Here is a 17,606-nt window from a genome sequence, read left to right as displayed (position 1 = left end):
TTTTCTATTTTTTTTTTTTTTTCACCCAATTTTTTGGAAAATGATCCAATAAATATTTTTCAAATTGTCTGTGTCTCACTTGTCTGCCTTATTAGGAATACATTCATCAAAAAGTTTACCATTTTAAAGCCTTTATAGAAGTGAAAAGATTATATATTTTATTTTATGCGATTTTTCTGCATATTGTCTGCCATCTTGAATTTTGGCACTAAAAATGAAGAAAAAAAATTGGAAACAGGTTGTTTTGTATTCAGTGGGGTCCTAGCAAGTAAAAAAATACCAGTTGCCCAGGCTGGAAAAAAATCATTTCCCTCTTCCTGCAAAAGCTCAAAAGTTTTAATTTTGTTTATCGTTTCCTAGTATCAAGGGCTGGCTATCTTTCCCATCTTTTAATTAAAATGATTATTAGGTTATATGAAAGAAACTTTTAATCAGTCAATGTGTTTTTCCGGGTATGCCAATAAGGGCGCTTTCACACTTGGTTCGATTGCCTGTTCCGAACCCGAGTTCGATTGCTCCCCCCTAGAATAGCCTTTTGCTGTCAGGTCAGATTTCTAGGATTAGTTTCCCTCGGCTTATCTATCATATCATATATCAGCAAATCTAGGAATATTATAACCCCATTGTGTAACAATACATGTTCAAACCTATGGATCAAAGTTTATGATTACCTTCCAGCAGAATCTTGTCCAAAAGTGTTCTTTGAAGAATAGAAGTATAGAAGAGTAGAAGAGTAGAAGTAATATAACCTATTCTTATAATGCTCTGTTATAATATTTATAGAACTGTCTTGTGATGAGCTGAAATATGAATAAACGGTACTTGTCTTTATAAAGTAAAATTTATTTAAACAAAAGATTAAAACACTGGTTATACAATAAAAAGGTTTGTAGCAAATCAACAAAAGGTTACAGGTTATAATACTTTCAGCTCTATCCTACTCCAGGGCAGTCCTGTGAATGGATTCACAAAGGCTAAATACCTCATATGCAGTTCAAGCAATATATGATTAACTTGTTCTCGTCCGAGTTTATCAAGTTAAGAAATTCAGCAGAGCAATAATGTGACGGCCTGAGTGGTGGCCGCACAAGAGCGGTAATGTGGATGCAAACACATGCACACACACGCACACACGCCAACATTCATACATTTACACAAAGGATATACATTTAAGAATGCTCTTTATTTAAACTTATTTTGTCATTCATATTCATTTGTTTCCGTGTAATAATGGATCATAATAAATCACACAAAACAAACAATATTAATTATTTCTTTATTGTTAGGTTTTCATATGTTTACATTTATAGCACATTTTATATACATTGTTACTGATTTGAAGTGCACACAAATTAGTTACGTTGTATATGTTACTTATATTTGTTTCTGTTTTGAGTTTAAGTTTACCGTGATGAACTTCAGACATGGTCCGCTGCAGCCGCATCCTGGCGTAACAAAGATTAGAGTCCGGGCAGGAACAGAGAATTTAAGCGTTATTGGTTCCGCCCGAACATACCATTTGCTGGAATTGCCCGGGGGAGGAAGAAATGTTAATGTCTTTTATCAATTGATTTATTTAGTTGTACATTTATGATATTTGATTACATTTTGCTTTCCTTATCTTTATTTATTGTATACCTTTGTTTGATTTGATTTTGATTTACTTATGGTTATATGTTGAATGTAAAGTTGAATCGTTTCCCCTCTTAATTTGTAATGGGCCCATCCTTTCCTTTATAAACTGTTGCTTTGTTCATTTGAGCAGGTCAGTAGTTTTAGTTTGTTTGTTTGTTTTTTTGTCTAATTGTTTGATCTCATTTTCTGTTTGTTTATTTTTGTTGTAAGAAGTTTATGAGTTTGTAAAGTTATTTTTTTCTTGGGTTCAAATAAAGACCCATTTTCTTTTGCAAAGCTTGTGTTCCTTGTTCTTGCCTCTTGGTCCCTCACATATGGTGGCAGCGGTGGGATATTTCAGTCAGTCAAGGACACAAAGCTGTGTTTTGTTTTTTCTGCCCCTCGAGGCTGTGTTTTTTTCCCTGTTAATATGAGTCGTACCTTAAAGAAAGGTGGGCCTAAGGCTCCTTCCTTGCAGCAAGAGGAAGAAAGGGGTGAGGAGGACCAGGACATGGTTGAAGGAGCTGAAGGAGGCGAGGCAATGGGAGATAGAGAAGTTTCGGTGACTGAGTTGGCAAATCTGCTTCGAGCCCATATGGCCAGGACGGAAGGCCGGGAGACTGTAAGACAGCAGGAGCAGGCTGATCAGGAGCGACGGTTTAAGGCTCTCCAGCACCAGTTCGGGCTTTTGCAAATAGAAGTCCAAGCACGTACCTCTCCGAATCTTCACTTATCTGATGTTGACCGGGAGTCCCGGGAAAGGCCTAATGCAGATCCTTTAGATTCTGATGGAAACTCCATGGCTTCAGCTCATCAGCAGAGTTTTAATCAGGTTGGGAACAATGTAGGCCCACCGTTATCTCAGATACCTCGATTGGAGAAGCTGAGTGACACTGATGATGTAGAACACTTCCTTGTGACTTTTGAAAGGATTGCTGTTGCTTGTAGGTGGACTAAAACTGATTGGGTTTGGCATTTAATCCCTTTGCTGACAGGTAAAGCAAGAGCAGCTTATGTCAATATGGATGTGAATGAGTCTACTGACTATGATAAAGTGAAGTATGCTATTCTAAAGAAATATGATGTCAATGCTGAAACTTATCGACAAAAGTTCCGTTCCTTATCAGTAGATCCATCGGAAAGTCCCATAGAGCTTTATAACCGGCTCAAAGAACTCTTTGGAAAGTGGGTCCAGCCTAAGAGGAAACAGGTGGAGGAGGTGAGTGAGATCATCATTCTGGAGCAATATCTTAGAATGCTGTCCCCTGAACTCCAGGTGTGGATTCGAGAGAGAGATCCCAGAACCGCAGCAGAAGCAGCGTCTTTGGCGGATGTGTTTGTTGCAGCCAGAGGAAAGAGTAAGCCGTGGGCTTGGAAACCTGTTAATGACCGCCGTTCTCTTGACATGCCTCACTTTCAGCAAAGGAAGGTGGAGGGGTCTGGTAAGCCCTACATGGGGAAACCTACTTCAGCCAAATTAAATTTTTCTCCTAAACGACCTCCCATATGTTACCTGTGTGGTCAAGAAGGGCACACTAAACCAAATTGTCCAAAGATCTCAGCTCAGCTTACACAGCTATGTTTTGTACCAAGGAGGGATGTAACCAAATCCCCAAGCTCTTTGAGAACTACAAATGTGGAGATAAATGGTGAGAAATTGACTGCTTTGATTGACACCGGCAGTGATCAGACTCTGGTAAGAAGAAAGTTCATATCACCCTCATTGATCAGCACATTCAACAAATTACCTATTTGCTGTGTACACGGAGACGAGAGACTGTTACCTACCGCCAATGTTTATGTCAAAATAGAAGAACAGACTTATCTGGTGAAGGTGGGGGTGGCTGATAAATTGTCTTTCCCTGTGATTCTGGGTCGAGATATACCAGTGCTGCTGGAGTTGTTGCATCCGACTCGACAGTGTAACATGGTGGTGACCAGAGCAAGGGCCAACCAGTCAGAGGGGATTGAGCACCAACTAAGTACTTTACCTTTCTTCAATACAGAGATTGAGACCGGGGTGTCGAAGAGGAGAAAGACTAGAAGAGAAAAAAGACAAGAAAAGGTAAAATATGCTGCTCATGCAGTGTCTGAAAATATGGACTGTGACTTACCTGTGAACTTCCAGGTGCCCACCAACATCGTTCAGATGCAGCAGGAAGATGCTACTCTCACAGAGTGCTTTGCTAGAGCTGCAGAGGTAAGAGAGAAGCCTCTAGATGACAGTACAGCCAGATATGTGATAACGAAGGGAATACTCTATCGAGAGATCGGGGTCCAGAAACAACTTGTGGTTCCACAGTGTGTTCGAGAGATGGTGTTACATCTAAGTCACTCGATTCCTTGGGCTGGCCACCTGGGGAAAAACAAGACTACTGCAAGAATCAAAAAGTGTTTTTTCTGGCCCGGTTTGAAAGTAGATGTGGCCCAATTTTGTAAAAGCTGTCCTGTTTGTCAGAAGGTTTCCCTCAGACGTCCGTCAAGAGCACCACTACAACCACTTCCTATCATTGGTACTCCGTTTGAGAGGCTTGGAATGGATGTCGTTGGTCCAGTGGAGAGGAGTCGCTCAGGGAACCGTTTCATGCTGGTAATAACGGATTACTCCACCAGATACCCAGAGGTATTTCCGTTAAGATCTGTGAAGGCGAAACCGGTGGCTACTTCCTTGGTCCAGTTATTTTCCAGGGTCGGATTTCCAGCAGAAATTCTAACCGACCAGGGCACTAATTTCATGTCTACCTTGTTGAAGCAGGTCTACCAGCTCTTAGGAATTAAGAGTCTGCGCACTACTCCCTATCATCCCCAAACGGATGGGTTGACTGAGCGATTTAACCAGACTTTGAAGCAGATGTTAAGGAAGTTTGTCAGTGAGACTGGTCAAGACTGGGATCAATGGTTGCCCTACCTTCTATTCGCTTATCGGGAAGTCCCTCAAGCTTCCACGGGCTTTTCTCCTTTCGAGCTGTTGTATGGCCGTGATGTCAGGGGCCCATTGGCTCTGCTCCAGGAGATGTGGGAAGGGAGTCCTGAAAAGAAAGAGCCCACTAGTGTTGTCTCCTATGTTCTGCAGATGAGGGAACGGTTGCAGAAGATGACCGTTTTGGCTCAGAATCACTTGGCGGAAGCCAGCGGAAAGCAGAAAACCTGGTATGACCCCCTGGCTCGAGAAAGAGATCTGGAGGTCGGTAAAAAGGTACTTGTCATGTTGCCTAGTCGAGAGAGTAAACTGCTAGCAAAATGGCAGGGTCCTTATGAGATCAAGAAACGCCTGGGTCCTACGACTTATGAAATCAGTATGCCGGGTCAAGATCGATCTAGTCGGGTTTTGCACGTTAACCTGTTGAAAGAGTGTGTTCCTCGTCCTGAAAAGTCACAGTCACTGATGATTCGCTGTATAAAAGAGGAAGAATCCGATGAGCAGTATCTGCCACAGCCAGTTCCTGGGGACATTGGGTTAGATCATCTAACAGCTTCCCAGCGGTCACAGGTACAAGTTCTCTTCACTTCGAAGGTATTTTCTGAATATCCTGGGTTTACCAACTTGATTGAACATGGTGTAGTACTGAAACCTGATGCTGTCGTGAAACGCCAGAGCTATAGGATACCTGAAAGATTCCAGGTGACCTTGCAGGAGGAGGTAGACCTTATGCTCCGTTTGGGCATTATTGAACCTTCGAACAGTGAGTGGTGTCACCCCATAGTCCTTGTGCCAAAGAAGGACGGGAGTATAAGGTTCTGTATTGATTTCCGATATCTGAATTCAGTATCCCAGTTTGATTCCTACCCTACTCCTCGCATAAGTGACCTAATTGATCGGTTGGGCCAATCCAAATATCTTACAACAATGGATCTTTCTAAAGGCTATTGGCAAATTCCACTGACTCCCTCCTCGCGGCCCTTGACTGCATTCAGAACACCAAGGGGCCTTTTCCATTTTAAGGTGTTACCTTTCGGCCTTCATGGGGCCGTGGCGACGTTTCAGAGGTTAATAGATCAAGTATTACGTGGTTTAACTTTTGCTGCTGCATATCTTGACGATATTGTCGTTTACAGTAACACCTGGGAGGAACATGTGCAGCATCTCCGAGAAGTCTTGCAGCGTCTTCAGAATGCCGGCCTAACTGTCAACCCCACCAAGTGTGCTATAGCTAAACAAGAGACTGAATACTTGGGCTATGTTATTGGCCAGGGTGTTGTGCGACCGCAGGTGAAGAAAGTTCAAGCCTTGGAGAAGTGTGTGGTGCCCCAGACACGTAAGGACCTGCGATCATTTCTGGGTATGGCTGGATTTTACCATCGCTTTGTCCCTAACTTTTCTAGCAGGGCTGCTCCATTAACGGACATGGTGGGGGCACGTTGCCCGAACCAATTGCAGTGGACTGAGGAGAGATCGAAAGCCTTCCGGGACATCCAGGGAGCTTTGACAACTAGTGCTGTGCTACACAATCCTGATTTTAGTCGTCCTTTCATTGTACAGACTGATGCCTCCGAGAGGGGAGTAGGAGCCGTCCTATTGCAAGGACCACCAGAGAGCCGACAGCCAGTGGCTTACATCAGTCGTAAACTGTTTCCAAGAGAAGTACGTTATTCAACGGTGGAAAAGGAGTGTTTAGCCATAAAGTGGGCGTTGGATTCCTTGCGATACTATCTATTAGGCCGTGAGTTTACCATGGAGACTGATCATAGAGCATTGCAGTGGTTGGAGAAAATGAAGGATTCTAATGGAAGGATTACAAGGTGGTATCTCGCCATGCAGCCCTTCAGATTCAAGATACAACATGTTCCTGGTAAAGTCAACGTTACTGCTGACTATCTATCCCGCTCTACTGGCGAGATTCCTGAAGGGAGGGGAAATGTGACGGCCTGAGTGGTGGCCGCACAAGAGCGGTAATGTGGATGCAAACACATGCACACACACGCACACACGCCAACATTCATACATTTACACAAAGGATATACATTTAAGAATGCTCTTTATTTAAACTTATTTTGTCATTCATATTCATTTGTTTCCGTGTAATAATGGATCATAATAAATCACACAAAACAAACAATATTAATTATTTCTTTATTGTTAGGTTTTCATATGTTTACATTTATAGCACATTTTATATACATTGTTACTGATTTGAAGTGCACACAAATTAGTTACGTTGTATATGTTACTTATATTTGTTTCTGTTTTGAGTTTAAGTTTACCGTGATGAACTTCAGACATGGTCCGCTGCAGCCGCATCCTGGCGTAACAAAGATTAGAGTCCGGGCAGGAACAGAGAATTTAAGCGTTATTGGTTCCGCCCGAACATACCATTTGCTGGAATTGCCCGGGGGAGGAAGAAATGTTAATGTCTTTTATCAATTGATTTATTTAGTTGTACATTTATGATATTTGATTACATTTTGCTTTCCTTATCTTTATTTATTGTATACCTTTGTTTGATTTGATTTTGATTTACTTATGGTTATATGTTGAATGTAAAGTTGAATCGTTTCCCCTCTTAATTTGTAATGGGCCCATCCTTTCCTTTATAAACTGTTGCTTTGTTCATTTGAGCAGGTCAGTAGTTTTAGTTTGTTTGTTTGTTTTTTTGTCTAATTGTTTGATCTCATTTTCTGTTTGTTTATTTTTGTTGTAAGAAGTTTATGAGTTTGTAAAGTTATTTTTTTCTTGGGTTCAAATAAAGACCCATTTTCTTTTGCAAAGCTTGTGTTCCTTGTTCTTGCCTCTTGGTCCCTCACAAATATCAATCAAAGAGTAAAAATAAAACTGAAGATGGGCTATGTTCTCTTCAGGGCTGCAACGACATCAAAATCAAAAGCGCAACACACTCATACAGAAGCACTCACATAGGAACGTTTTGGTTACATCAGTTCCTGTGCCTATGCTAAGCAGGGTTCCCACACCTTGGTTAACTTCAAATTCAAGGACCTTTCAAGAACTTTCCAGGTCCAATATCCTCAAATTCAAGGACAAGGGACACATTTCAAGTGAGAGGAAGGTTACATCGTGTTACCTTGTAAGATACATTGTCAAATGGCCAAAAAAAGTTTTTAATAGTTGTGTTTGACACATAAAAAACTGTAACAGAGATAAGATATTCTATTTGTCGTATTTCTGATTTGCATAAAACTGAAGAATATTCGGTACATCCTATACTGTATTCTAAAATTATCTGATATTAACTTTTGCATGAAACGTTGAGGTACCATCGTTGTAGTTTGGTGCGAAAGCACTTAACGTAACGCGAAAATGCGCGTAACTAACGTAAATCAAGCAAGCTAGTATGCATAGGCCACGAAGTGTTGGCGAAATAACACATTAGCGGACTTGAGGGAATAATATGGAATTTTTTTCCAGAAAACAATTCAAGCACTTTTTAAGGACCTGTATCTGTGTGTGTTTATTTTCAAAAACTTTCCAGGGCCTTGATTTTTTTTTTTTTTAGATTCACAAACTTTCAAGGACCCGTGGGAACCCTGGCTAAGGTTTTTCCCAGAAGAAGTAAAACCATGTGACTAATAAATCAATGACAATGTAAAACATGTGACATATAAATCATGACACAATGTGACTTTGTGTACTTCATTTTATTAACTCCTGGGAATTGTGTTCAAATTATGTTTACCACAAGTGTGTATTCATTTCAGCATTCTTTCTTCCTTCCCTTCCATCTTGGGAACCTATGTGTGTGTGTTCTTGAGTATAAGTCCGGAAATGGAGATGTATTTGTTAGTTTGTAATTTTTTTTACTGCCCAGTTCCTTCATTGCTGTGACGCAATCGGCCTTCAAATGCGGCCTTCGGAGGATGCAGCCCTGAGTTGGGACACAGTTTTGTTTCTCAGCACATAAAGATGAACCATTGATCACTCGTGTGCGGCTTCTCTCCAATGTGGTTCCTCATCCTCTGATGTGTTTTCAGATTTGCTGACTGACTGAATCTCTTGTCGCAGTGTGAACACTTGTAAGGTTTTTCTCCAGTGTGGATCTTCTCATGTGTTTTCAGATGTGTTGACTGACTGAATCTCTTGTCACAGTGTGAACACTTGTAAGGTTTTTCTCCAGTGTGAATTCTCTGGTGCAGTTTTAAACAGTTCGGTCTAATAAAAGTCTTCCCACACTCAAAGCACACGTACTCTCTCACACCAGTATGAGTTTTCCGATGTGTCTGTAAAGATTGCTGCAGTGAAAAACTCTTTCCACATTCAGAACATGAATGCGGCTTCTCCTTCGTATGAACTGTCAGGTGTTTCTTCAGGGCTGATACCACAAGAAATGTTTTTCCACACTGATCACATGAGAACGGCTTCTCTCCAGTGTGAACTCTCATGTGAATCTTAAGACAACCTTTGCGTCTAAAACTCTTCCCACATTGATCACATGTGAACGGCTTCTCTCCAGTGTGAACTCTCATGTGCAGCTCAAGACTATGTATGGTTGTGTAACTCTTTCCACACTGAGTGCAGGTGAAAGATTTATTGGCTATTTTCTTTAAAAATTTATTTTTAGTCTTTGAGCGACTCAAAGGTTTTTCTCCAGGTTTGACATGATGTTCCTCCTTCACTTCACTCAGTTCTTCACTCTCCTCCTTCTCTTCACTCAGTTCTTCTCTCTCCTCCTTCTCTTCACTCAGTTCTTCACTCTCCTCCTTCACTTCACTCAGTTCTTCACTCTCCTCCTCCACTTCGCTCAGTTCTTCACTCTCCTCCTCCACTTCTCTCAGTTCTTCACTCTCCTCCTTCACTTCTCTCAGTTCTTCACTCTCCACCTTCACTTCTCTCAGTTCTTCACTCTCCTCCTTCACTTCTCTCAGTTCTTCACTCTCCTCCTTCACTTCTCTCAGTTCTTCTCTCTCCTCCTTCACTTCTCTCAGTTCTTCTCTCTCCTCCTTCACTTCTCTCAGTTCTTCTCTCTCCTCCTTCACTTCTCTCAGTTCTTCTCTCTCCTCCTTCACTTCTCTCAGTTCTTCACTCTCCTCCTTCACTTCGCTCAGTTCTTCACTCTCCTCCTTCACTTCACTCAGTTCTTCACTCTCCACCTTCACTTCTCTCATTTCTTCACTCTCGTCCTTCACTTCCATCAGGTCTGACATGAAATGTGAAGAAAGAAAAATAAGTTACATTTTTAGTACACAATTCAAAGAGATAAATATAAAGTGAAAGGACATAAAAGCGAGCTCTGATGTAATGGCAGAAATTAGGCAACAGCTATAAAATATTACAATGCATTATATAAATCAATTATACGTCCCTGTCCCTCAAAGCATTATAGCCACAAATAACATGTTTCTGTAGTGAGAACTATTAAATATAGTTGATCAACGACACAATTATCTAACATAATTTTAACATAAAAAAAATACAATTTTCTGACACCAACTTTTAGAATGAGATTTCATTTATTTTATGAAAAACTTTAACCCTCTATGGTACGGTGTTGCCTCCAGGCAACAGTCTATTTTAGATTTTTTTTTTTTTTAAATAAAAACTTAATTAAATGTAATTGGTCAATGCTTTAAGGTAACTGGTCTAAGGGGAGGGGATGAAAATGCAAAAGAGTGGCCACATGACCCACAGGGGTTAATTTTGTTCCAGCACACGTGCATATGTCACATGGTTTGATATTTTCTCCACTGAAAAAAGGCATTTCACAAATTTCTGTCCAGATAATCAGCTACAAAAAAATCAGAGTCACCTTCATTGGTAAGTAAAGAAGTATTTTCAAAAACTTTACATTATATATCATCAAATATATCGTAGGAAATAGAACTGCATGTTGCCTCGAGGCAACATTGTACCATAATGGAATCACATAAGGCCATACTAGGTTTTAATACAAGTGTATTTTATTTGTAAGGAAAAGAGTTTGAATTATCTAAATGTATTTGCATTTTTGCATGATTTTGAAATGCATTTATAAGAAAGGTAATTAACATACTATACATGCACATATTATGTTTTAATGAATCCGCACGTGTTCTATGGCACTTCAAAAAGGTATAAAGCACAGGTAGCACTGCCAGTGGATGAGAGTGAGGATGAGATGGCATGTAATGGTGAGGAAGATGAGGTCATAGTGACAGTTCTGCAGGGAGAGAGTGAGAGTGAGGATGGAGTAAGGATGAAGACAGAACTACCATAATGGTAGAAAATCAACAGGAAGAATTTCAGAGTGAGAATGAGGAACCTGGTGATAATGAAAATGGAGGTACAGTAGCAGGCTTGATTAGAGTAGGATGCTTGGTAAATTTGGCATGTCATTTGCAACTAATAAGGTTTTTATTTTTATTTTGAATTATTTTTATTTTTTTTACATAGTCTTGCCAGCAGCAATACACACGAGCGAAGAATTTAGTGTGGAAAAAATGCAGGACAATTCTTCCAGTACCACAATTGAGAGGCAGATGTGGCAACAATTCTTCAATGTGGGCCTCTGACGAGAGTTCACGGGAGCGCCACGACGCATGCGCGAGAACTGAGATTACGGCGTTCTTCTTCTATTGTTACTGGCTGCTCAGTCCTTAGGAGTATTACCGCCATTTACTGTACAAGATCATAGATATCATATAATAATAATATGATATCTATGTACAAGATGACGTCCCGACATTGCCGGAAGTGCAAAACGGTCTGTTTATAAGCAGAGGAAGACGCACGCTGTAGAACGAAGAAGAAGAAGAAGAAGAACGCCGTAATCTCAGTTCTCGCGCATGCGTCGTGGCGCTCCCGTGAACTCTCGTCAGAGGCCCACATTGAAGAACACTAATAGTTGAATAAAGTCGTTATTTTTGTTGTTTTTCCGCACAAAAAGTATTGTCGTCGCATGATAAACGTGATGTAGAGCCACTGTAGTCACTTGGACTATTTTAACGATGTTTTTAATAACTTTTCTGGGCCGACGAGTTTCGGTCCCTCTGAAAGCCTATGGAGGAGTTAGACAACCGTCAGATTTCATCAAAAATATCTTAATTTGTGCTCCGAAGATGAACGAAGGTCTTACGGGGTTGGAACAACATGAGGGTGAGTAATTACTGACAGAATTTTCATTTTTGGGTGAACTAACCCTTTAACTCTCTCTTTTCCAGCACTTTAGATACAGTTGCTCCGTTGCGCTTAAAGAAGATTAAAGAAAACAGCCCAACGCCGTGGTACAACGAGCACACTCGGGCCTTTAAGAGAGCAGCCAGAAAAATGGAGCGCAACTGGAAGAAAACAAAACTAGAGGTATTTCGCATTTCATGGAAGGAGAGCTCGATTGCTTACAGAGAGGCTTTAAAAGCTGCTAGATCTGCTTATTTTTCAACCCTATTAGAAGAAAATAAACATAATTTGTTGAGGCAACAAACTTTTAATTAATAAATACATTTAAAAATAATTATAATGTTTATTGATATTGTTATAGTGTCCAATTTTAAGCAGGAAAAACATAAATATTTTTTCCTCACTGATATCATATTGCATACCTGTGTGGAGAAGTCTGTGCATGCCGTTGAATTGTGAAATTTCTGTCAAGCAATAATAAAAACGAAAACTCATTGTACCATGTAGTAACATATGTTGATACTAAATGCTTTGACAATCACAAATCACAATACACTTATTGTGATGCTAGTTTTTTTAGTGAGGAGTCTAAAGTGACCGGCCCTTAATAATTAACCCTCTATGGTTCACAGTCATTTTCAAATGAACAGCCCATGTTCAACTTCAACCTACTCTGTTAATTTGAGTGGTGACAGATATTATGGGAGTGGCTTGATGCAGTTAACTTAAGAAACTTTAATTAATACTGTCACGTATCAAATCTGCTTCAAAAATAAATTAATATGAATTGCTCATCACAAATTTTAAAATAAAAATGTAAAGCCTGTACAAATCCTAGAAATTGATAAATGATTGGCAATCATGTAGGGGGGAAAAAAGTGCACATTTTATGTATCTATTAACTTTTATAGGCCTATTGTTTTGGTCGCTTGGATGTTTCCTTATAAAGATCCAGAAATGCGTCATGCTTTTCGTCAGGTGTCTTTTTTAATTATATGATGTCATTACGTTGCCATCAGAACAATCTTTAGCTTATTCTAATTTTTAAAAAAAATATTAGTACATTATCTGTGTCCTACATGTTTCCCTCATTCCTGTTACTTCTCACATGATTTTCCTTCTTCCTCAAAAACAGAGCATTTCTTAAAACTGTGGCACCCAGGAAGTAACATCATCTGGGCTCTTTCTACAGCATGATGGGAGGACAAGAAAATAATCTCAATCCATTCTCTCAGTTTTTACACAAACTGTACCATGTTGAACGGATACTAAGGTAATTATAAGAAGAATAATCTCAATAAATATGAATAACTTCTAGAATTTATGAGACAACTTTATTAGTAACTATAAATCAGACTGTTTATTGGTAAAATAATTATAATAATAACTAGGCTATATTGAAAAATGTCTAAAATATTGGCAACATTGTTGCAAAAAATTGTTGAACCAGATATAAATGTAACAAAAAAGAGAGCTAAAATAATATTTATGACTTTTACTGACCATTTGTTGAAAACAAACAAGAAAATGTTTTTTCTATTTCATAGTTTAACTGTTTGTCTAAAAGTGATGAAGTGCTTGGATGTTTCTAGCATCATGAATGAATGAAGAATAAACACCAACCTCTTTGTTCTTCAGGATCTTCAGTGTGTTTCATTCTGCAGGGTTCTGGATCACTCATGTTCTCACCGTCCTCTTTAATAAACTCAGTCTTTGCAGATTTCAGCTCTTCCTGATGCTCTGATGCTCGTCTTCACTTGCAGCTGATGGGAATATTCCAGCATTTATTGGAGAATTAATGTGGGAGGAGCTTCACTGATGATGTGATTGTTATGGGAGGAGCTTCACTGATGATGACTTCCAGTGTGGGAGGAGCTTCACTGATGATGAATCACAGTGTGGTAGGAGCTGATCTGACAAAATCAAAAAATATATCAGTTACTGAGTCTGTTTTTGTATCAAATTATCACATCTAAGCACTTATGCCTGTTTGTCTGTCTATTGTCAAGTAACTGATGCTAATTCACATATTTTTTTACTAACCTGGGGCCGTATTCACAAAGTATTTTATCTTACCACTAGGAGTACTCCTAAATCGCACTAAAAGATTTTAGCTAGGAGTTTTCTCTTAAAAGTTATTCACAACGCCTTTCAGACCTACTCTTAGTAAAGAAAAATGACAACTCCTAAAACTAAGAGTGAGTCTTCGTTGCGTTCTGCCTGCCTAATGTTTTTTCTCATTAAAATCATGCTCACATACTGTTTTAATATAATATAATATAATATAATATAATATAATATAATATAATATAATATAATATAATATAACTTAATGTCCAATAAAGCTGTTCTCATTTACTATATTTTTTTTGTCAGACGAGTTGCTATTGAATGGCTTTTTTATATGTTTGGGAACTGGGTGAACTAAAGCACTGTGATAGTGATCAAGTGATAAGCACAAGAAATGAAAAGAAAATAAAATGGTCAAACTAAATTCTTTAAATATAAAACAAAAGATAAGTGATAAGTCCGTGGAAAAAACACTGCTCATTCACGTCTGTGACTGTTAGCTGCCGTGCTTCACTCATGGTACGGCCGCACAGTTCCTTGATTGTTACGCCGGAATGAGAGTATAGTTCCTAGCCATATAGGCTTAGAAAATCGCAACTTTTCATTTTCCGTCGATCTTAGTACGCGGTTTAACTACAGAAGAGTCAAGTTTTAAATAGGAAAAATATTGAAAATCGTTGGTCATTTTGAAAGAAACGCTACTGCGGGCTCATCAGAATCAATGATCTATGCTAAGCTATGCTAAAAGTGGTACCGCCAGACCCGGAGTTCGGCTGAATGAATGGATTCTAAAACAGTAAAACTCAACTGTTTAACTCTGGGGGAGTTGTAAAACGAGCATATTTCCGAAAAAAGTGGAGTAGCATCCACTTTAAAGAACAAGTTTAAGGGGTCAGATTACTAATATTGGAGTCAAATAACTAAATGCTCATTCTCCATCTTTTTAATCCTATTATTGGTTCAAAATAGCACTAATCCTTCCCAGACTTACAAAATATAGTGTTTTCAGCAGCTGTTAAAGGGTTGATCAGCTTTTTTTCCGAAGGCTTGTGTTTAGGCTATGTGGTGTAGTCTAACATGTGTTCATACTTGATTCAAAAAAAACCCGCATTTTTAAAATAATTTACCTTTATTCTGCACCGCTGTGTTCCTTCTCCTAAAACGATCTGATGATTTCCTGGTTATAAGAAGCCTCGCCCTCAGAAATACACGACGGGCTCTGATTGGTCAGCTTGGCCCAGTGTGTTGTGATTCGCTAACCGCCTAGTTCACGCTGTCCGGAAACGTCCATAACAGCAGTTGCATGTGCTCCGGTGTAATGTAAATACAGGCGTCAATATTGCCTTATCAATTTCATCCCGAATCAGATTTAGAGAATATTAGTGGAGAGGAATCGAGCAGAACTTGCGCACGAACGGCTTTTTCAGGACGTTTCAGAGTGGTATGTTTTTTGTTGTTGTTGTTGTTTTTTTTGTAGATGCCTCATTCTCTTTATATACACTGTTATTTGTAAATGCTAAGTTACTGCTTATGCTAATGCTACTGTTTATGTTAAAACACGCAAAAAGTTCATACAATCGTTCTAACTCATAATATTACAATCCTAGAATGGATTATTTTATCATCTCTCTCTCTCTCTCTCTCTCTCTCTCACACACACACACACACACACACTCACTCACACTCTCTCTCTCTCTACAAAACAAATGTAATCAAATATCTGTTGTCAGAACTATGGACAGTAAACAAAATGTTTACACAGTGAACCATGTTTGATATAACGTTACCTGTGGTCATGATAGAATTATTTTATGCCGTAGACATAACCTCTTCACATTAAGACAAACAGGTAAACTAGAGCATTTGTATTAGCCTATCTGACATAGCATTTGACAGTAATATCCCAGGTGAAAAAAAAGTGCACTAAAATACATTTTATTTAAGTGCACTTAGTACACTTCCATAATACACTTTCATAATGTACTTAAAGTGCTCTATTTTCGACACACTTATTTTGCACTTAATATACTAAAAGCTCATCTTTAGTACTGCTTAATATAAACTTAAAATCATCTTAGTGTACTCAATTGTGCTTTTTTGAGACACACTGAAGATGAATTTAAGTGTATTTTTAATATACTATTTCATATTTTTAAAAAATGTATTTTGTTACCACTTTAAGTATAATTGAAATCATCTTTAAATACAATAATAAACTATTTAAATTATAATAATAATAATATTAAATTATATACAAATTATACTTAGAATGTATTCCTAGATTAAAAAAGTGCACTAAAATACATTTTATTACACTTCCATAATACACTTCCATAATGTACTTAAAGTGCTCTATTTTCGACACACTTATTTTGCACTTAATATACTAAAAGCTTACCTTTAGTACTGCTTAATATAAACTTAAGATCATCTTAGTGTACTCAATTGTGCTTTTTTGAGACACACTGAAGATAAACTGAAGTGTATTTTTAATATACTATTTCATATTTTCAACAAATGTATTTCGTTACCAGTTTTAGTATAATTGAAACCATCTTTAAATACAATAATAAACTATTTAAATTATAATAATAGTAATATTAAATTATTTACAAATTATACTTAGAATGTATTCCGAGATTAAAAAAAGTGCACTAAAATACATTTTATTACACTTCCATAATACACTTCCATAATGTACTTAAAGTGCTCTATTTTCGACATACTTATTTTGCACTTAATATACTAAAAGCTTACCTTTAGTACTGCTTAATATAAACTTAAGATCATCTTAGTGTACTCAACTGTGCTATTTTGAGACACACTGAAGATGAACTAAAATACGCTTTTAACATACTATTTCAGCTTTAATTTATTTTATTTTGTTACCCCTTTTAGTACAATTGAACCCATCTTTATTGCATTTTAAATACACTTAAATTATTTAAAATTTAAGAATATATAATATATACAAATCATATTTATGTATTGCTCACATTTTTTTTTATATAGTAAATCATTTCAAATATGTTTTAATACTGTGAACAGTACCTTTATAAAACAATTAAATATGTTAATGGTGTATTAAAACACATTAAAAAAAAAATTGTATAAAACACACACTTTGAAAGCTAGTAAACTTTAATGTATTACCCAGTGTACATCAGTACAGCAGCATATGTAAACTGTAAAAAAAAATACATTAACATAAAATACAGTGATCTGCAGAGGTATTATAAACAACAACAAAAAAACTAACTTCAATAAACCCAACTAGTCAATAAAGTGCAATCATTAATAGCTGCAAACAGTTACAGTACTGTTACTGATTGGTCTTTGAGTTTGCCTTATTTTCCTTCGAATCAGTGCTTGCACCTCAGACGTGTTGGAAATTGTTTGATCACAGTGTCTATGAAAGGGGGAAAAGATGAGTTTATTTTTATATTAAAGCAAAATTAACCTCTGTTAAAAAAGTAACTGTTCCCTATCAAAAGGGAACTTGCACTGCTTCGATGATGCTATTGGGGAACAATGTTCTCTAGGCGCCTCTTTCATTCTTCTGAGTCGCACTAGTCGTGTCATAGGCTGTCGCCAGTCAAATTCTATTGCCGAGATTGTACAGCTTTTCAAACACTGGTTTACATGGAGGGTGTTCCCCATATCGTCATCAATGCAGTGTCTCATTCCCTGTTCTCAGGGAACAGAGGTCGTAACCTAGACGTTTTTTATTACAACACATAATGTTTTGACATTTCCCTCTGTTGTACATACAAGGTGAAAAAGACATACTGTTAAATGTATTATAAATGCATTAAAGTATATTTGTTTTGTACTAAAAACATACTTAAGTACATATTTATTACATTTAATAGTAAGTCTT

At 37.9% G+C, this 17,606-nt stretch overlaps 2 protein-coding genes across 4 annotated transcripts in view; one reads left to right on the top strand and one right to left on the bottom strand.

The window, feature by feature from the left end:
- Positions 1 to 8,061: 8,061 nt before the first annotated feature.
- LOC307163034 (uncharacterized protein) lies at positions 8,062 to 14,919 on the bottom strand. Of its 2 annotated transcripts, XM_079878846.1 has the most exons (4): positions 14,854 to 14,907; positions 13,280 to 13,569; positions 12,079 to 12,120; positions 8,062 to 9,701 (listed from the first exon to the last, which is right to left on the bottom strand). In XM_079878846.1, exons 2-4 carry the CDS (start codon positions 13,335 to 13,337, stop codon positions 8,458 to 8,460), a joined length of 1,344 nt encoding a protein of 447 aa, XP_079734972.1. In that variant the 5' UTR covers positions 13,338 to 13,569; positions 14,854 to 14,907; the 3' UTR covers positions 8,062 to 8,457. The 2 variants fall into 2 exon arrangements, with proteins under 2 accessions (XP_079734972.1, XP_079734973.1); XM_079878847.1 differs by lacking the exon at positions 12,079 to 12,120 and having other exon boundaries at positions 14,854 to 14,919.
- Positions 14,920 to 15,081: 162 nt separating this feature from the next.
- The window catches only part of LOC307163129 (uncharacterized protein), an 81,472-nt gene continuing 78,947 nt past the window's right edge, over positions 15,082 to 17,606 (top strand). For both annotated transcript variants that reach the window (XM_079879020.1, XM_079879019.1), the window contains exon 1: positions 15,082 to 15,167. The gene's annotated coding sequence lies outside the window, so the exon portion shown is untranslated. The remainder of the gene's footprint in view (positions 15,168 to 17,606) is intronic.

The sequence above is a fragment of the Squalius cephalus genome, assembly GCF_949319135.1.
Source record: "Squalius cephalus genome assembly, chromosome: 1".
Lineage (NCBI taxonomy): Eukaryota > Metazoa > Chordata > Actinopteri > Cypriniformes > Leuciscidae > Squalius > Squalius cephalus.
The sequence above is the reverse complement of the archived record's forward strand: the minus strand, read 5'-3'. Positions and strand labels throughout refer to the sequence as shown.